The sequence below is a fragment of the Bemisia tabaci genome, chromosome 2, assembly GCF_918797505.1.
Source record: "Bemisia tabaci chromosome 2, PGI_BMITA_v3".
Classification (NCBI taxonomy): domain Eukaryota; kingdom Metazoa; phylum Arthropoda; class Insecta; order Hemiptera; family Aleyrodidae; genus Bemisia; species Bemisia tabaci.
The window spans coordinates 31548768-31570198 of record NC_092794.1 but is presented as its reverse complement, the minus strand read 5'-3'; the positions used below and the strand labels follow the sequence as shown (position 1 = coordinate 31570198).

Below are 21431 nucleotides of genomic sequence, written 5' to 3'. Positions count from 1 at the left end.
CCCATCAATCGCCACACCAAACGAAACGAACACGCTCATGAGACTTGACGACGGCTATCGCACTTATTTCATATGAAATTTGAACAACAGGTATTTAACGAATAATTTATGCAATAAGGACGCTCAGTTACAAATTAGTCCATCGAAATAGTAGCACAGCGCTTACAGCGCTCAGTTATAGTTTTGATGCACTAAAAAGTAGTAAAGCGCCGATTAATTATAGCTCTCTAGACTCCAACAGTGGTAAAGCGCTCTAGCGCTCAGCCATAGTTGAACATTGCTAGAACGGTAGTAAAGCGCCAAGACCCGTGTGCTCAGTCATAGTTTATTCAAGGTAATGGCAAAGCGCGAAAGCAGTGCTCAGTCATAAATTGATCTTGGTTCAGTGGCAAAGCGCCAACACATCGCGCTCAGTTATAGTTTGACTTCGGACAGTGGTAAAGCACTTCAAAATTAGCTCAGTCATAGGTTGGAATTGAAAAGTGGCAAAGCGCTACAAGCGCTCAGTCATAATCTGATTTCAGCTAGTGGCAAAGCATGTAAGCGCTCAGTCATAGTCCGGGCTCAGACAGTAGTAAAGCGCAAAATGTCGTAGCTCAGTCATAGGTTGAGATTGAGAAGTGGCACAGCGCCAGTGGCGCTCAGTCATAACTTAGTATCAGCCAGTGGCGCAGCGCAGCTGTTGTTGTGCTCAGTCATAGACCGAATCTAAAAGTGGCAAAGCGCCTATTGCTGCTCAGTCTTACTTGCGATTAAATAGTGGCAAAGCGCCTAACGGCCGCTCAACTATAGTTTAAGCAAAAGGAAATTTTTACGAACATTTATACCGTAAATTTGAACATTATTACATCTTAGTTCATATTCACGCCCTCCAATTAACGTCTATCCTGCCTTTCATCATTCCCCATCCGTGTCCTCTCGTAAGATACAACAAGTAATTAAAGTTAGCCATGACCGCTCAGATAAGTTACATCAACGTGCTAATTGATGAAAAAAGTATAAGCATTAGATCAGAACATTTTTTAGAGCTCCTTACTGAAAGATTTCCTGAAATAATATCGAGAAGCCCAGTGATAGCAACACAAGATATTTTGCAGTGTCTAGCTAGACTACGAGCAGTTGAAATACAACATTATTTACTACAAAAATTAAATTTAAAACTCCCAGACGGACCAATTACTTATTCTAGCCCAACCCCTTTACTTGAAATTCCACTTAAAACGAGAGGACGGAAAACCGAAAGTATACCAACAGTAATCGAATTTTTCCCAGACGGACGTTTCAAAAATGTTTCAAAATTTAACAAAGCACGGCTAATTTATGAGTTTGGAGCGAGAGGCTTAGCCTATGACCACTCGACAGTTAAGACTGCCAGGGTTCAACTTCAAAACCTTTTAAACACTGAGTACGAAACACGTAATTTATCCCCACTAACCCTAGGGAACGACGACGAGGACGAGTCATTGAGTGAACCTGAAACGGATTCTGACACGCCACCGGAGGTTGTTGTAAGTCAACCCTCGGTGAACCATCAAAATCCGCAAACCGCGGTGACCACCCCTACATGCATGCCCTACTCACAACATCAGTTCACCGCCATAGATGACGTAAGTCGTGTAAGTCCTTTTTACACAACCGCCACTTATTTCCCTTCACCAAACTACCAACCAACCCTCAGCGGAATTTCAGAGACAAACGTGACAACAACACTGAACGGGCGACCTCCAAGCGCCAGTTCGACAAGTTGGCCCTATCATCAAAATTTACGAGGTGCCACACGACCCCCAAGTAATCCTAACGGTTTTCAAACATTCCGACCCACTTACAATCAAGCCCCTTATCCATCTGTGACTAATCAACCGCCCTTTTGCCCCTTCTCTCAGAGTCACTTTGATACTACGACATTCTCGAATTCAACAAGCTCGCTCCCACCTTTTTTACCGACAGCAACATTACCACCTAATGCCTTGGTGTCTACCTCAAACCCCCAATCCACTGTTCTATATTCGACTCAGCAACCCATCTCTTATCAGCCTAATATGTACCAATTAGTCGACCCCCGAAGACAAACTCCGCCTGTTCCCCCCCGCCGTGATTATCCCGGAACGAGACAAAATGTGCCAATGAACTCCCCTAGCCAACAACCTGCCAGCAGCCAGGTTCTTGACTCCCACTTTTTACAAAATAGAAACCCATCAAAACGCCCGCTTTTTGAACCCCCAAAATTTGCAGGAAAACCGTCTGAATGCATTCATGAGTTTCTCCGTAGTTACAAAAAAGCAGCGCGAGTAAACCGATGGACTGAGCAGGAAAAGATTGATTTGTTGGAAAACTATTTGACAGGTACTGCGTTAAAATACATTAAATCATTGGATGATAAATATGGGTCTACCTTGCAATTCGACCCAACAGTACAGCTTTTAATTGATACTTTTGCCCCAATGCATCGAAAGACAAAATTAGAAATCGAGCTGTCACACATGAAACAAGGTATCAATCAAACGCTTGAGGACTTTGTGGTTTCAGTGGAAATGTTAGCAAAGAGATGTGACCCTGACATGCCTGAAATTAAAATTGTCAATCTTTGTTTAAAAGGCATGCATAAAGACATTGCTAAAGACCTGCTGCTTAGACCACAAAATTCAATGGCCGATTTACGTGAGGGTATGAAACTTTTAGAAACCCGAGAATTTTTACTTAATCAAGGTGTTAAAGATAGCCTATTGACCCCACCGACTAAAGAGGAGAAAACGGAAAATAAAGAGACCGAAGTCACAGCTTTGGTGAAAACTATGCAAAACCAAATGAAAACCTTATGCGAAAATATAAGCCAAGTCATAACACCATCATCTGGTGTTCCAATAAATGCGATTACTGATCAGTCCATTGAAATGAGAAGAAGTAGAAGCAGAGAGAAAGCTGACACCCCCTATGCTGCACGACGAAATTCCCAATCCCCCTTCCAATACAGAGATTCAAGATTCCGCACTTCCACCGACAGTAATTATTCTCCAAAATCATACGAGGCATCACCCAACCCTTATTATAGAGATACGCGTTATGATGATGACAGGAACGCGCCGACATATCGGCAAACCGAGTTTCGCAATTACTCTCGCGACCGCAGTGATTCGCGAGAACGACCGTCACGGCCCCGATTTGACTCTAGAGACAGATACCCTTACTATAGAGATACCTCTAGAGATCGTTTCGCTCGTGACGGAAACGGCGCTCGAAATAGAATTTCCGAAAATGACTCTAGAGACCGCTTCTCAAGAGGCAGAAATGACTCTCGCGACAGATACCGTAGAGACCGCAGCGAATCTAGAGACCGCTACCGCGGCGATTCTAGAGACCGCTACCGCGGCGATTCTAGAGACCGCTACCGCGGCGATTCTAGAGACCGCTACCGCGGCGATTCTGGAGACCGCTATCACGGCGATTCTAAAGACCGCTATCGCGGCGATTCTAGAGACCGCTACCGCAGCGACTCTAGAGACCGTAATCGCAACATTTCGAGAGACAAAAATACCCCTGAAACGACCAACAATCAAACTTCAAAAGTAATTTGCTGGAACTGCAATGGCGTCGGTCATTTCCAGAACCAATGCCCCTCTCCCAATTCCCCAAACTAAATTCGACCCACACGCAACTACAAGGGTCCAGCGCGTGGGTGGAAAATCGAATTGACCCAACTGAAGTCTCACCAGACTCCATAAACGACTTTCAGAAAAAACGTAGGCGACCATCTCCCTACCCGCAAATAGAGAAGAAGAAAGTATCATTCTCTCCCCCGCCAGCCTCCCCAAGCTCGGATGCTGTCCTCTCTAACGTCCAAATTTCAGAACCTTCGGAACCAGGTTTCAGAATTTTAGTCCAACTACAAGATACTGAAGTATTAGGATTAATTGATACAGGCTCGGATATCTCTATTGTCCGAAAAGACTTAATTAATCCTTATCACATAGAGGCCATTCAAGGAATACCTCTAATTACAGCAGACAAATCACCCCTTGCATTGCTAGGTACAGTACTATTAAAATTCAAATTGGGACCTATGGTCTTTGAACATAGATTTTTAGTAACAGAAGTTTTGGCAGTCCCATTAATAATCGGAAATGATTTTTCTTATTCATATTTTACCAGTTTAAATTTTCAGGAAAATTTAGTCACCGTCTGTGACCCCAAATCCCGAAAAAGAGTTAAAGTCCCCACTCAAGGTGCAATTAGAAGAGTAGCCACTTATATCCAAACAGGAGAGGAGATGGATGAAAACTTTGAGGTGAAAAACTCCAAGTACTTAACAGCAATGCTGCCGTTTGCTGACATTCTACCTGCCACATTTAATATTGAAACAACATCTCCAAAAATTTTTGCAGGCGCCTTCAACTTCGAAATTATACAACCAAAGCAATCCCTACCCATTGACATTTTCTGGAAACCAAAACTTAGCTTTTCCTCCTCCCTCCTTTTAGAACCAACAGATTTTCTCCTTAAGAAAGGACTCCTACTAGAGACGTTTTTCATTCAGAATTCATTTAAAATCCTTAAATTGGTCATTCATAATCCGACCAACGCACCCCATATTATTTATCCTAATACAAAGCTTGCCAAAGTTCAAACACCAGTCGTAAATGTGTTAGCAAATTCGCCTACCAACTCCCAAGTACCGCACGATAAGCAGCCAAATCAATTAAAAGGCTCTAAAGCTAGTAAAAATGCCAAAATTTTAACACCGAGTGATTGTCTAATTAACAGGAACCTCCCACCTGAGCAACAGTCAGTAATTTTAAGCCTGATTACAGAATATTCTGATATTTTTACCTGGGATAAGTCAAAATTTCGAGCAGCAGAAGCAAAATTTCCCCCTCAGAAAATTCCTGTTATTAACAATAACCCAATCTATCAGCCTCCTTACAGAGTGAGTCAAAAAGAGAGAGAGATAATTGATGAACAAGTTGAAATTTTGAAAAAATCGGGAGCAATTTATGAATCCACCAGCCCCTGGGGGGCACCCTTACTCCTTTTAAAAAAGAAGCCAAGTTCTTTTGACAAACAACAGGGTATTAAAGAGTCCCCTGAGTACAGAATTGCCATTAATTTCAAAAAGCAAAATGAATGCTTAGGATTGGTTAGATTTGAGATCCCAAAAATAGAGGATATTCTGAGTAATTACAACGATGCTAAATATATTTCATCACTTGACTTCACTCAATTTTTTAATCAACTGACAATTGATGACGCTAGCTCTGAAGTTCTTAGTTTTTCAACGCATTCTGGTCATTATTCATACCGCTGCCTCCCCAATGGAGTGCATAGTGGCCCAGGAATAGCGCAAAGAGTTGTTAATACAGCATTTAAATCTGTCCCTGATGTTTCCCTATATATTGATGACTTAAATATCGCAAATTCTGAATTCCACTCGCATGTTGAGAGACTAAGACTGGTGTTCGAAATTTGCAGGAAATTCAACTTAAAATTAAACCCGAAAAAATCAAAATTCGGCTTCTTTGAAACAGTTATTTTTGGATTTTTAATTACCCCTAAAGGCATGAAACCAGATCCGGAAAAAGTAGAGGTAATCCGCAATTATCCTCGCCCAAAAACGCAAAAACAAGCACGTCGCTTTACGGGCATGGTTAATTACTTCCGTAAATTCATACAAAATGCATCCCAAATACTTGCGCCAATTTATAATATCACAAAAATTGGCCAAAAATTTGAGTGGACCGAAGAATGCGAAAAGGCATTCATCGAAGCGAAAAATAAATTATGCGAAGCCCCTTGTTTGGTACATTTTAACCCCCAATTGCCGATATTCTTAGACGTAGATGCATCATTAGATGGTCTGGGCGGAATTTTATCTATCCAGACCGCTGAAGGAATTAGACCTGTTTGCTACGGTAGTAAAAAGTTAACCTCACAACAGCAAAAAAAGCTAAGCGTCTCTGAAAAAGAAATGCTTGGTATCACCCACTTCTGTTTAAAATGGCGTAATTACATTTTCGGAAATAAAGTAACAGTGAGAAGTGACCATAAACCATTAACTTACATTGGGAAAGGTACCAAGAATATTAATACTACTTTGAACCGCATGATGTTAAAACTTGCTGATTTGGACATTAATATTCAGTACCGTTCTGCCCTCCTAAATTCAGCCCCTGATGCCTTATCACGGATTTATGAGAACGACGAAGAATCAGCGCCAGTAACTTGCGATAAATCAACCATGACGTCACAGGAAGACCTATTGGTCGCAGTGCTACCAACCGCCCCGCCTAGCGCGCCCCGCGAAGCCCCTGACCCAAACTTGTTACCGCAAAATTTCAAACAGTTGCAAAGAGATGACCCTTGGTATGCGGATATCATATCAGTTCTTGAAACTGAATCAGTGACCGAGTCAAAACGAGCAAAGAGATGTCATAATTACGTTCTTAATAATGACCTTCTATTCCGCATTTCATCCACAGAGCCCTCCCGTCTCCTCCTTATGGTTCCCCAACCCCTGCGAAAACATTTTCTGTACGCTGCCCATGACGCGCCATTCACGGGAGGCCACTCTGGCTTCAAACGGACCCTTAGTAAACTTCAAGACTACGACTGGCCAACAAAGTTGAGAGATACCAAAAATTACTGTAAATCGTGTGACCTCTGCCAGAGAGCAAAAAATCCGGTAGGCCCTTCAAAAGGCCACCTTGAGCCAACCAGAATTGTAGAAATCCCATTTTTTAAGTGCGTAATTGACATAGCAGGACCTTTTAACCCATCTAACAATTATCGCTATGTTTGCAGCTATATCTGCAGTTACAGTAAATTTTGGATTGCGCGACCAATTAGAGATAGCACGGCCAACACTGTTGCCAAATTTCTTTTAGAAATATTTTCCGTTTTTGGTATCCCTCAAATTTTAAAAAGTGATAACGGGCCATGTTTCATTGAATCTGCTTTCCAGGAACTCATGAAATGCTTAGGAGTCGAACAAAGATTTTCCCCTTACTACACCCCTCGCGTTCAATCTCAAGTCGAACGAAACTTTAAAACAATGGGAGACATATTGCGAGCGTACACAAACGGCCGCCCAAAAACTTGGTCCAATTACATACTGCCTGCTACGAGCAGTTATAACATAACACCCCATAGCACTACTAAAGTATCCCCGCATTTTATGGTTTTTGGAACGCAACCAAAATTAATTCCAGCCCCAGAACTTCGACCCACTGATATTTTTCCAATAAACGCTGACAGATTTGAAGTTCTTGATTCGGTCCGCAAGGACGCATTGCACAGAATTCAAACTGCTCAGCGAAAAATGAAAGATAAACTGAATGTTAAGCGCAAGAAAATAACATTCAGACTAGGCGAACAAGTTTTGATCCAAAAACCACTTAAACGCAAAAATGAAAGTTCCAAGTTGCACCATAAATTTTTTGGTCCCTATTATATTTGTGGTGAAGTCACGGATTCCATTTATATTTGCCGTGAAAAATACCTCAATCCGAAATCCAAAAAAGAACACGTGCACGTCGAAAAACTACGCCGCTATTTCAACCCCTCACTCTACCGAAAATCCATTCATTCAGAGGACCCAGTTGCGGAGGTCCCAGCTCCCGAGTTCTTCGACCCAGATCTTTTGCCAGATGACGAAAATGAGGAACCAGACAATCAGGAATCCGACGACCCGCCACGAGGAGAGACATAGCTTCCCCTCGCCCGACACACGAACCTGTTGCTATCTTTCACCCCTGCCCTCTCCCGACGACACGAGCCACGCACTGCGCCGTCCCCCGACCCCTGTACTCCCACTCACACCCCCTTCCTTCCCGCTCCCGTGCACCGCAGAGAATTCCGCACAATCCCGTTACGCACAAACCATCCCAGCCCTTGCTTCGTGCTAAGCACCCCCTGCCTTGCCTTCCCTCCTCATTCCAGAACACACACTTGACCACCTTACTCTTTCTTCCTTTCAGAGAAAAATACAAGTGATGATGATGCGTCCATCCACCTTCACACTACTCCTCCTACTTTGGAGTACTGCCCCTCCTATATGCTCGACATCCTTAACTGGGTTTGACTGTACCGATAAACCAGTTCAACAGATGGAAATTTCTTTACGACAAATCAAAGAATGTACTAAACCCAACAATTCTCCCATCAACTCGACTGTAACAATACAAATTATTCAACGAAATGAAGACCTTCCCATCACGACAATAAGCTGTAAAATTACTGTTCTAAGACTAGTCCAACACTGCAGTATGTTTGGCGATATGCAAACAGTAGCCAATTCTTTAGCTAATTTTTATCCTGAGATCACCCTTAATCAATGTAAAAACTTAATAGAAACCAGGAAATCTACCGAGTACGGAACAATCATCAATCTGAATTTGAACGGTTTCACAGAGAGAACAGTCCTTTTGGCAGGGATTGTCAAGGAAAATAGTAATTGTGAAGGAGCTTCATATTCTGACTCCTATGGCAGTTATGATGATGTAGTTGTCCATGCAACACTGAAGTTTGAACTGTATGAAAGCGAGGCCATGTTTAACCCAAAACTGGATGAAATTTATTTAAAAACGGGAGTAAAATGTGTATATTCTACTAAATCTTGTTTTGACCCAATTAGAGGGTATACCTTTTGGGACCCTTCTCTTGATAATGAGTGTAATGACAAGTACTATAGTGTTCTTTACGAAGGACCAGCGTACAAAATCCGTGACTCCAATAGGTTAGAACCAATTTCGTACCTAGTAGACGAAGAGGATGTTGCCTTCTCACTAAAAGCTATAAAAACCACCAGAATTTGCCACCAGGAAGCATACCAGACTGAATATCCTAGATTTTACATTGTACCACAATCTGATTATGAATTTACATTTCGCAAATCCCAGCGTAAAGTAACTGCAGAGCTACTGACCTACTTTAATATAAAATTTTTGTTTCTGGAACGCCATCTTTCCCGAGCTATTCAAAAATTACATGAGTCTCTTTCGCTCGCTAATTGCATGGTAGAAAGGCAAATTTTAGAACATCATTTAAGCCTTGCAATACACCATAGCGACGAATTTGCATATATTCGTGGTGGTGGTCCTGGTTGGACCGCCATTTCAATGGGCGAAGTCTGCTATTTAATCCAATGTAAAGCAGTCCCCGTCGATTTGAGACCAGAGACCACATGTTATAATGAAATCCCGGTCTCATACAAAAATGAAAGCATGTTTTTAAGCCCCAGAACCCGTATTTTGACTCATAAAGGCACGGAAATAGACTGTTCCAACCAGTTACCAGTAAAATTTCACATAGACGACCAATGGTATGCATTCGTACCCAGAGTCCAAACTGCAAACGCACCCTTAGAACTGGAAGCGAGATCCTTTTCGTCTTGGTACTACAAAAGCCCCCGAAATATTTTAAAAGCTGGCATTTATACCGAAGAAGACCTCGCCGCTTATCAGCGCCGTATATCTTACCCACTAGAAAGTTCAGCTGTCCAAAACGCTATTATCCGGGAAGCACTAGGCTACCCACAGACAGATAGAACCCTTCACTTTGAAAATTTTCTCACAGAGGCGTCTTTAGAAAATATTTTCCAGAAAACAACTCGTAAAGTATGGGGCGTATTTTATGACCTAGGAACTGTTGTTTCTGGTTTTATTGGAATCATTTTCATATTTAAGTTGATTAAACTGGTCTTAGACACAATTATTTTTGGAAAATTGCTTCATTCAGTCTTTGGTTTTTCATGGAAATTACTCGCAGCCTTGTTCTCATCCCTTGCAAATTACCTCATTCATTCTCACCATGTAAACAAACATGAGCAAACATATAGTCGTAACCCGGAAGAGCCCCTCCCTCTTGCAACACCGTCTGTGCCTTCCTTGAAAGATTCGCTCCCATCATACGTTTCAAACTAAAACTAGTTCTTCACCATCCATTCGCGCAACTTATCCCCATTATTTTTCTTTATAGCGCCATGCAAATCAACACTTGCAAACAAATAATATTCCACGAATTTCTTACGAGATGGGCCGCAAATGACGGAGTGGTAGCCCACTTTTATCTATTTGGACCCCAAACTTCGTTAACACAGCTCCGAGAGGAGCTGTTCCACATGCTGGAATCAGAATGTCGCTTGCTGTGCCTAACAGTAATCCACGAACCAACACACATCCAAATACTTCGCAACAATGCGAAAATGTTTTCCATTGATTTCACAAATACAGACGACCCATCTCTTGAGATGATACAACTTTATTGAAATGTACTCTTAGTTTTTAGATATTTTATGATTTAGTAATAGAAAAGCCTGCAACCCCCCCTCTTGTCACCCCAAAATTTCAATCACCTAACTTTGTTTACAGAATGGCAACGTACGAGGCACTTATGGAACAGTACCCCTTCATCCAGGCCCTACTAAGGAACTGTGATGACGAAACGAAAATTAATCTAAACTATGCATATGCACTGCAATTGGATATAGCCAAATTAAATTTTAAAACCCTTAATTTTTCCATAATCCCCCAGTCTTTCGTGAAGGATTACATTAACGACTTGCCTTGGGACATCCTGTCCATTAGATATAAATTTTCATTCAATCAATTAAAGCGCTTTAGTCATAAAATCAATTGGTGTCTGTACAGCAGAACAAATTTTTTAACAGAACATAGAATTGAGATATTTCACGAGAGTCTCTGCTGGTACTACGTCAGTGCCAGCAAATTCTTAACACCCAATTCTGTTGTTAAGTTTGCTCGGCTTTGCAAGCAAGACCGGCTACACCCTCAAGTTAAGAAACAACTAAGTTCACAAGATTTGTATGCCTTGGAGAGATTTACCGCCTATGGCGGCCCTCCAGACAGACACCTGGGAAACAGGTATACTACATCCACCCCACATTGCAAATGCAATCCGCATTTGCCCCAAACTGCTAACAAGCATGAACTCTTGAAGTGCCTCTAGTGCCGCCCCACAACACCTTATTGTCAAAATTTTACTGATTTCATTCCATTCCACCCATTATCTGACGTTCACTCATCTCATTCCAGTTACACTCACTCATTATTCATCTCATCTCAGTTCATTCCTTTCATCTTTTCTCATCTCATTTCATTTCATTTCCGTTGTAGAGCATTCTTGACTAGTTAGCATTCCGCATCACTCCCCCCCCCCCACCAGGCTTCTGTAAATATTCTAGTAATTTTGAGTATGGCTTGTTTAACTTTACAAAATTTTAGGCTTTAAGTTTATAGATATTTTATCCATTACTTCTTAGAATTCTTACATGGATGTGCACGAGCATTGTTCACTTATCATTCAGATCCTACTTTCTGCACAATTTCACTAGCATCTTCTAATTACAGTTTCTCTGTTCAGTACATTCAATTCAAACCTTTTTTACCTTACATAAGTATTATTTTTACACGTCCTCTTCTCAAATTACACTTACAGTTACATATTACATTTTGCAAGTTTTTGTTGTAGCCATCGCATTCCAATTGCAACCTTCTTCAGAATTTGCATATTACTTTTATATTTAATTTTCGCATTGCGTCACACCAGGTACTAAGAAATTTCATGTAACAGCTGCGTAATCCTTACGTTGTTTTACCGCAGCGCCTTAGCCTTAGGTTTTAAGTTTCAGATTTGCTTTTATAAGTTTTTTTCTCGCATATAAGATTGCCGCACAAGTAATTCCAAATCGCATATTTAGATATTTTGCGTATTTCATTTTCTTTTTTACATTGTCATCTTTAACCCTCTTACCACATTATTCTAGTCCATTTTATACCTTTCTCGTTTCGAATCACATTTATTCGTACTTCCGTTGACTGTCACAACTATTATCATTTTGGAATTTATTGCTTTCACCTCTGACCCATTCCATGGGGCATCCAGATACTTGCCACCCAGTCTTATTTCTTATCTTGTACTTCATTCTTTTAATTAATTTCCTGTGCGTTTTATACATAAGATTATAACATATTATCTCATTAGTCCTTTTTAATTCATGCCAACCTCTCTCTCCCAAACCTCTGTTCTTCCCCCCCCCCCCCCCCCCCCCCGTCCGTCAGTCAAATTCTGATTCGTCATACATTATTGCTTCTCTTGTCAAATTTACTTATGTACTTCCAGCAGCCAAACTTTAAGGAACTTCCGTCCTTCTTATCTACCCCTTCCATACCCATGCCCCTTGCACCAAACCTTCTGGACCACTATTAATCCCAAATCCACCTCAGTCAACCAGCACATTCGGCCAATCATGGACTTCCCCGCATCATCTCTAGTGCCTACAGCTTATGATTCGGACGAAGAATTCTTTTCTATAATCTCAACATCCTTCAATGAGGAATGGGACAAACTTGCCCCACAGCCCAGCCCAGCCAAGCCGCCGCCTGCCGCCCAACCGGCTCCGCACGTTTTCAAACGGCCGTATTTGAAGCCCCGCCGTACACGCCGGAAACTTCAGTACTGCAAGCCGTACCTGCCCATCATGAAGCACTGGTCCTCAACGTATTGCCCGATGTGCTGCCACCCTGAGGACAGAAATAAGCCATTCGAACCCATTCCCATCCGCCCAGTCATTCCAGACCCAAATTTCAAACCCTCTTTCATTCCACCCCTGCCCATATTCGTAACACAAATCACCGAGCTCCCACCGCCTTCTGCACCGCCATCCCCAATACCACAAATCACACCGCAACTTTCCTATGTTTTTCCACTGTCACCAGCCTCCATTGCTGCGATACCCCTTCCACCATCGCCTCCTCTCGCATTGCTATCGCCACCTCACGCATTGCCATCGCCACCTCACGCATTGCTACCGCCACCTCACGCATTGCCATCGCCGCCTCACGCATTGCCAACGCCGCCTCCCGCATTGCTATCGCCACCTCACGCATTGCCATCGCCGCCATCCGAACCCATCTCTGCTACTGTCACACCGGCCAACTCCACCCCTTCAGTCGCCACAACTACCGACGCCACTCTTATATCACCTTTCAAGCAAGTCATGGACCTCCTACTCCAACTGGACCTGCCCTTACCCGCGCTGTCCGCCGAGGAGGAATATGACCCGGAATCACCGGCAATCGAAGCGTATTCCCCCTCCAACCCAGGAATGTGCCCGCCTTCACACCAGGACTCAGTGAAACCACATATGCCGCGACGAAAACGCAAATACATTCGCCCCCGTGGAACCCGTGGTGGCCGCAATGCGAAGAAAGCGAAGCTCTGCAAGTAATCTGCTTTCCTCTCCTTCGTAAATCCTTCCCCTTTCCAACCTTTTTAGTTTGGTCGCTCTTTTTTTCTCCCCCTAATTTGTGCCCTTTATTTTGACTTATTTCTCCCCTTACTTCGTGCCCTGTATTTTACTTCATTTTTCCCTTAATTTGTGCCCTTTATTTTTTACTTGTTATTTTCTCCATTTTCACACCCAAAATGTCGCTCTCAGGTGTACACTGACTCAAACAGCTGTGATCCAAGACCTTCGAACATTTACCGCCCTTATTTTGTAACATACCTTAACCGTTGTGCCTGGCGCCACCCTTCTACTCACCATTTATCATTTTTTCTTATCATTTGTCGTTTTTTTTTTCTTCTCAAATTGCAACTTTAAGCATTAAAATTATTTTGACCTTTTTTATCTAAATTGTTACATTAACATCTTAGCACTTTTATGAACATTTTTGTTGCAAACTTTTCCTTGTAAAATTCTCAGCTTGCGTTGCAAAATTTACTTCGTAAATTTTTTGAGCCCCGGAGGTGTAGTATCCACGCTCGACACTGCTGTCTAGCGTGTATACTCCGTGTTCGGGACCGCAAACGTGGGGTACGCTCGCCGCTCCCCTAGTAGAATCGGTGACGTCAGCCAGAGTACCGCGGCAAGACCCGCGGAGCTGTTCCCCCACTTCGGCCCGTGACTACGGCCAGAGCGGGGAGACGCCCGAAAGTTGTCGGAGCTTGCCGAGCCGCGGTTCCCGCGGCTATAAAACGCGTTGCACGGCCATGCTCGCCGTCTTCTGATCACATTCATTTCCATTCATTCTTTTCATTCTTTTCACCCTCCATGTAAGTTCTTAGGTCTTTAGGTCATTTAGTGTTTAGTCTAGTCGGGACTCATGAGCGTAGCCGTGTTTCCGTCCCTTATGTATATCCATGTTAGTTTGTAGTGTATCGTGAGCGTTGCCGCGTATTTACCCCAGCATAGGCGTGTTACACCGAGAGCGCATATCATCCCCCTAGTATCCACCCATGTAGAGAGAGAGGTTCCTATCATTTTTGTCATTCATTGTCATTTTTGTTCTTGTTCATATTTTAGTCATTCATTATAGTTTGTTCATCACCATATCATTCTTCTTCATTTCATCTCACGTCCCCCGATTTTTAGTATAGAGGTTGGCTCTCTCAGCCGTATGCTAGGATAGCCACCCTCTACAAGAGCCCCAAAATGTGCCAGCCCCCCGACATCGTCCGATCGACCTCAAACCGGTGTCAAACAATTGCTCTCGAATTGCTCAGAATTGCTCACCAAAAATTAGGAATTGCTCACCCACCCGTCCCCCCCAAAATGAGGGTGCCACTTGATACCCCAAAATATGTCAGCCCCCCGACATCGTCCGATCGACTTCAAACCGGTGTCAAACAATTGCTCTTGAATTGCTCAGAATTGCTCACCAAAAATTAGGAATTGCTCACCCTCCCTTCCCCCCCAAAATCCAATTCGAAATTCACCATATGGACCCCCTAAAAATGACAGCCCCCCGACATCGTCCGATCGACTTTAAACCGGTGTCAAACAATTGCTCTTGAATTGTTCAGAATTGCTCACCAAAAATTACGAATTGCTCACCCACCCGTCCCCCTCAAAATGAGGGTGCCACCTGGTGCCCCAAAATGTGCCAGCCCCCCGACATCGTCCGATCGACCTCAAACCGGTGTCAAACAATTGGTCTTGAATTGCTCAGAATTGCTCACCAAAAATTAGGAATTGCTCACCCACCCGTCCCCCCCAAAATGAGGGTGCCACTTGATACCCCAAAATATGTCAGCCCCCCGACATCGTCCGATCGACTTCAAACCGGTGTCAAACAATTGCTCTTGAATTGCTCAGAATTGCTCACCATAAATTAGGAATTGCTCACCCGCCCTCCCCCCCCCCCCCCCCCATCAAACGAGGGTGCCACCTGGTGCCCAAAAATATGCCAGCCCCCCGACATCGTCCGATTGACTTTAATCCGGTGTCAAACAATTGCAGTCAACAAATTTCACTGCAATGCCCACATTTCATTCAATAACTTCAATCGTAAGAATATGGAGTTGGATTTGCTTTAATGTAGCTCGATTAGGTGCTTAGAAGATTTTAGACCCTTTTAGTGGTTAGAATATGGAGTTTGATTTGCGAGCGTAGCTCGATTTAGAACATAGAAGATTGTAGATCCCATCACTCTTATATTAGTGGTGGATTTAGAAGTTTCTTGTCAATTGACGTAGTCCAATTTGCGGATACCCATCTGGTGAGAGGGGATGCGATGGTTTTTACTCTCAGGCGAGGATGGTTAAGATGACCCGTTAGTGAAATTCGAATTAATAACCGAGGTAATCGTAGTTTGAGTAATTTTTTGGTGGATTATGGGATGAGAGGGGTAGCGGAGGATTTTTTTGACGTGTGCCCTTTGGTGGGAAGGACTTGTTGGCGCACGCCTAGTGTGCTTATATGTATGATGTATCCGGCCCTGACTCAAATCATTCGGGGTGTATCGGAGAAATGTAAGCTCCGGAGGGCGCAGTTAAATGCTAATTGAACTATCCTCTAATATTTGAATTATACTGTAAAGAACTCCAGAGATAAATGAAATATCTCGAAAGATGAATTTCAGTATTTTTCAGGAAAGAGCTAAGAACTGAAGAATTTCAAATTAACGGACTAGCGCGCCCCTAGAACTCAAATCTTTCGCTCCGCAGTCGCAGGCTCACAGGTAGCCGGAACCCATCGAAGTGCAGCGTGGCCACATCTCTCTCCGCTTCGTTTACTGCCCATTGAAACGGACGGCAAGGGTCAGGCGCTGCGGCAACGCAAGATAATTCCGGACGGGAGATCCGGCGCTCTTTGCGCGGGATTTTTAAAAGTCGCAGGTAGCCGGAACCCTTCGAAGCGCAGCGTCGCCACATCTCTATGCGCTTCGTCTACTGCCCGTTGAAACTGATGGCAAGGGTCACGCGCTGCGGCAACGGAAGAAAAATCCGGATGGGAGATCCGGCGCTTTTTGCCTGGGATCTTCTAACAGCTATATTGATCCAGATCATTTATCAGGGGCCTTTTTAAGTAGCGCTGTTGAGTTCAACGAGCTCAAATTCTAAATCAGAGAGTTAACTTATTCAGAAAGTCAAATATATAGATACTTCGCTTCTATCTCAAAAACAATTACAATTTTCCCACGTGTCTGGCTCGAAACATATCAAAAATTTGACAGGACTATTTTTTAAGAAATGTTCATGAATGTGTAAATTGCATATGATTTAAAAATCCCCAAAATCTAGTTGAGATTTACCTCACTCGAATGCGCCTTGTACACTCTTCCACATTTTAATTACAGAATTAAATATTTTCTCTCACATTTTTCATTAGGTTTGGATGCTTCACTTAAAAAAAAAAATACAAATACCAATACTTTCTAAAAATCGCGCAACTGCCCTGATTGAATCCCAAGACAATGAGACATAAACGTTTTTTAGAAGAGTCAGTCGAGATAAGGTGCAATGCTACGGACCGTATGCTTCCTTGCAAACAAATAAAAACATTGAGACATCAAAATAAATTCGCCGGCCATCGCCCTTTTCAATATCCGTTATGGAAATTTTTTCAAAAAATCAATATTTTACTAATATGCATTCCTGGGAAACGGTTGTCGGAAACATGGCAATAAGCGGTTCCTCACATATGCGGGAGGTGACGAAAACTGGGTTGAGACGGTCACGTCCGGAAGAGCCTAATATTTTCCACAATAGAGCGGTCTCTTGACGCGTAATTTGTACCCCCGTGAAGAGCGTGAATAATGTGAATTTACGGCAGCAGTCCTTTACTGTTTCGCCGGAGCCTTTCGATCTTGTAGCATTTTAAAAAACCTTCTATTCTTTTGAGTGTCGGTATTCCTGTCTCTCACACTCAACAGATTGGGAGACATATGTGACATATCCTATAAATAAAAAATCAGGAAAACAAACTATTACATACCGTTCATCGGCGAGTCGAAAGGAGGGCCTGCGATTTGGGCCGAAATCGGCCCCTCCACGGAACCAGGAAATGTTTAGATATTTGACGGTTGACGATGCATACATAACATAAATTATAAAGTTTTGCCGATACTCAGCTCAAAATTTTGATGAAAACGCCCTAAAAATCCGTCCTATTATTTTAATTTTAAGTTGATTCATGTTCATCCATGTTGATCACAAGTTTTGGATTGGGTACCACCCAGTAGCGTGGCGTGAATAATCGATTATCGATATCTCGCCATTTGAAGCTATGGTAAAGAATCGATTACTAAGGTGTTCGCTGCGAACACCCTGATAATCGATCTTTTTCCATAGGTTTAAATGGCATAACAATCGATATATCGCAATTCACGCCACGCCATTGGTACCACCTGGGGAGAGGCGACGGGGACGTCCCGTAAAGGGTTGGCGGCAGGGCGTTGACGAAGAGATGTTGCGGTGTCAGTTGCCCGATAACCTCTGGGAAGACAGGCATATGTGGCGTTTGGGGGTTGTAGAACGCCAGAGTGCGTTGTAAAGCGACTTTAATAATAATAATAATAATAATAATAATAATAATAAGTTGATCCATGGCATTTCTTGGCAAATCGCGATCATACGCAAAGGCCGTACATCAGCTTGCAACAGTAAAATTGAGATAATTGGACGAACTTTTAGTGCGTTTTTAACTTAAATTCGCGCTGGAACTCAATTTTCACGGTAAAAGATAAAGTTTTCAACCGCAAAACATTTTCGGATCGGATACAAGAGCTCTTTAAGGAGGTATGAAGGGTACCCATTGTTTCAACCCCGACATAAAGCAGGTTGCGGGAGTCCCTTTGCTGCACAATAGAGGGTATCCTGCGAGCAGTCCAGTTATTGCTGCCGGAACTGATGCGTTGTCTTTTAAGCATTTTTTTGCCTCATAAAACGTCGCAGTTTTCGTTGAAAGGGCTTTAGTGATCAATGGTTTCAATAAAAAAACGACACCTCTTATAAAATGTTCCCCTGTACCATACACTGGAAAAACAAAGAATCTTAAAGCCGCCAAGAAGTTAATCTTCTTAAATCAAAAATTTTGCTGGTTATTATAAGCTACATTTTTGCTTAACCAAAGCATTATTTTTCTTGAATCAAGAGAAAGTCAGCTTAAAGCAAGATAAAGAAAATTCTTGGCGGCAAATTCAAGAATTATCATGCTTGATCCGAGCTACTTTTTTTCAGTGTAGTTACATTTTTGAAGCAAAAAGCATTCGAAGACGAATATTTCCGGAGGTGCTCGAAAAACGTGGAGTGCATTTCAAACTTTACCGATGGAATCACCATGATTACCATTTTGCTGAGGCTGAAGTTTGCGACGGGCACTTTTCCCCTCGCCGCAACTTCCAGTAAAAAAGAGTGAGTGAGCAATTTTGAGCAATTCAAGAGCAATTGTTTGGCACCGGTTTGAAGTCGATCGGACAATGTCGGGGAGCCGGCATATTTTGGGGCACCAAGTAGCATCCTCATTTTGGGGGAGAAGGGTGGGTGAGCAATTCCTAATTTTTGGTGAGCAATTCTGAGCAATTCAAGAGAAATTGTTTGACACCGGTTTGAAGTCGATCGGACGATGTCGGGGGGGCTGGCACATTTTGGGGCACCAGGTGGCACCCTCATTTTGGGGGCGACGGGTGGGTGAGCAATTCCTAATTTTTGGTGAGCAATTCTGAGCAATTCAAGAGCAATTGTTAGACACCGGTTTGAAGTCAATCGGACGATGTCGGGGGGCTGGCATTTTTAAGGGGTCCATATGGTGAATTTCGAATTGGATTTTGGGGGGGGGGGAAGGGAGGGTGAACAATTCCTAATTTTTGGTGAGCAATTCTGAGCAATTCAAGAGAAATTGTTTGACACCGGTTAGAAGTCCATCGGACGATGTCGGGGGGCTGGCATATTTTGGGGCACCAGGTGGCACCCTCATTTTGGGGGGGACGGGTGGGTGAGCAATTCCTAATTTTTGGTGAGCAATTCTGAGCAATTCAAGAGCAATTGTTTGACACCGGTTTGAAGTCGATCGGACGATGTCGGGGGGCTGTCATTTTTAGGGGGTCCATATGGTGAATTTCGAATCGGATTTTGGGGGGGAAGGGAGGGTGAGCAATTCCTAATTTATGGTGAGCAATTCTGAGCAATTCAAGAGCAATTGTTTGACACCGGTTTGAAGTCGATCGGACGATGTCGGGGGGCTGGCATATTTTGGGGCACCAGGTGGCACCCTCATTTTGGGGGGGACGGGTGGGTGAGCAATTCCTAATTTTTGGTGAGCAATTCTGAGCAATTCAAGAGCAATTTTTTGACACCGGTTTGAAGTCGATCGGACGATGTCGGGGGGCTGGCATTTTTAGGGGGTCCATATGGTGAATTTCGAATTGGATTTTGGGGGGGGGAAGGGATGGTGAGCAATTTCTAATTTTTGGTGAGCAATTCTGAGCAATTCAAGAGCAATTGTTTGACTCCGGTTTGAAGTCGATCGGACGATGTCGGGGGGCTGGCATTTTTGGGGGTCCATGGGGAATTTTGAAATGAAATTTGGGGGGAGGGGAGGGCGAGCAATTGCAAAAAAGTGGTTTTTCTACCTGAGCAAAAGGTGAGCAATTTCCTGACGATGCATTTTTTTCATTTCTGTGGGGGTCGGGGGGCCAAGTTCACGGACATCTAATAGGGTAGGTAGCATGCAGTGTCCGATCCCATTCATTATAACGCTAACAGGTGGACGACGGACTCCGTTCACTACATGAAACCGTAGGTATGGGGAAGGCAATGGGAAGGGTTACCAATCTTAATCTCGAACGAATCTCGCTCGTTGGGCGTTTGTGGTACGGAACCGCTGATGCAAAATATTTGAACAAATTCAGCTTGAGGGAATAGATCTCCGGGGAAATCCGCTGAGCCCTCCTTCGGCGGTGACAGGAGAGGGTCCCGCGGATCCCCTTTGGTGAGGTTCCTTTTAGTGTCCCCCAGACCGTCTTGAAAGAAGGTACCCCGAAGTTTTAAAAGTTCAGCTCATGCATGCACTCCAGTCTATCATCATCAGATTAAAAGAATGTTTATTTTATTTTTTTTTTCTTGTCACAAAGTAGGTAGCAAGTGCTTTTTATGGCAATAAAGCATGTTCACTAATCAACATCTAATTAAAAATTGCATTCATTTGAACTAAGAGGTCTTAATTACAATTCCAAATTTTTGTGTTAGAGGACCCAATCAGATGCCATTCTTTGTTCGTTATTGGGGGGGGGGGGGGGGGAAGAGGAATCCAGTAAGTCCAATATTGCACCAAACAACATAGGTACGTCCTCGCAATCATCTCTGTTTTCTAGGCTGTGGTGACATCTTGGCGAGCAAATTCATATTGAAGAGCACGGGAAACGCAACGGGCTGAAATTAGGTGGGCGACTGCTCATAACTGTAGAGGTCACCGACATTCCTGAAAAATAAATTGAAAATTTTGTCACCTGAAAGAGGGTTCATCAATCGGGTTTTACGTCAATCGGTTCACGTTCCAACTTTCCGATTGATTCATGTCGGTCATGTCGGATTCATGACACCGGTTTTTTTTAATAATTTGTCGATCGATTCACGCTTTCATTTTTCGATCGATTTATGTCGATCGAATCTATTAACCCTCCCGTCCAAATTGCATGTAAATAATTGCCACCATTCTCAAAATATTAGCAAGTCTGTAGGTATCCATATTTTTGGCGCACCCTGTTTTCGGTAGAATACCTTTCCGCAGGGACAATGCACCTCCCCCCCCTTCCTCGTATGATGGGAGGAAGGGGTGTTTCCTCTGTTGGGGTTAACCCTCCAGTATGTAATAGTGACACCAGGGTCGTCTTTCCTATGCAGTGCTAAAACAATCTACAATTCCTAATTGCAAAATGAGCTTCCCGGCCCCGGATTCTCCATTTTGCAATAAGGAACTATAGCCTTTTTTTGTGATTTTTAGAAACAGTGTGACGTTTTTGAAGAATCTGTCAACACAGAGTGTTAAAGGAACTCCATAGCTATAAAATGAACCATCGCCCTGGTAAAAATGGCAAGTGCTCAGATCAGTAGCACTTGCCTTTGGAACAGACCTAAGCACTGATGTCAGTGCTGCCGGGCGCTGATCTGCTACCTCAGTGTTAGGTCTGTTCCAAAGGCAA

General features: G+C 43.2%; 3 protein-coding genes across 4 annotated transcripts in view; 2 read left to right on the top strand and 1 right to left on the bottom strand.

The window, feature by feature from the left end:
• The window catches only part of Xxylt (Xyloside xylosyltransferase), a 167718-nt gene that overhangs the window by 90215 nt on the left and 56072 nt on the right, over window positions 1-21431 (top strand). The window lies entirely within an intron of this gene.
• On the top strand, window positions 7983-9928 carry LOC140224054 (uncharacterized). The gene has a single exon (XM_072297135.1). It carries the CDS (start codon window positions 7983-7985, stop codon window positions 9909-9911), a length of 1929 nt encoding a protein of 642 aa, XP_072153236.1. The 3' UTR covers window positions 9912-9928.
• LOC109038042 (uncharacterized) overlaps window positions 20322-21431 on the bottom strand; it is a 236592-nt gene continuing 235482 nt past the window's right edge. For both annotated transcript variants that reach the window (XM_072297137.1, XM_072297138.1), the window contains one exon: window positions 20322-20710. The gene's annotated coding sequence lies outside the window, so the exon portion shown is untranslated. The remainder of the gene's footprint in view (window positions 20711-21431) is intronic.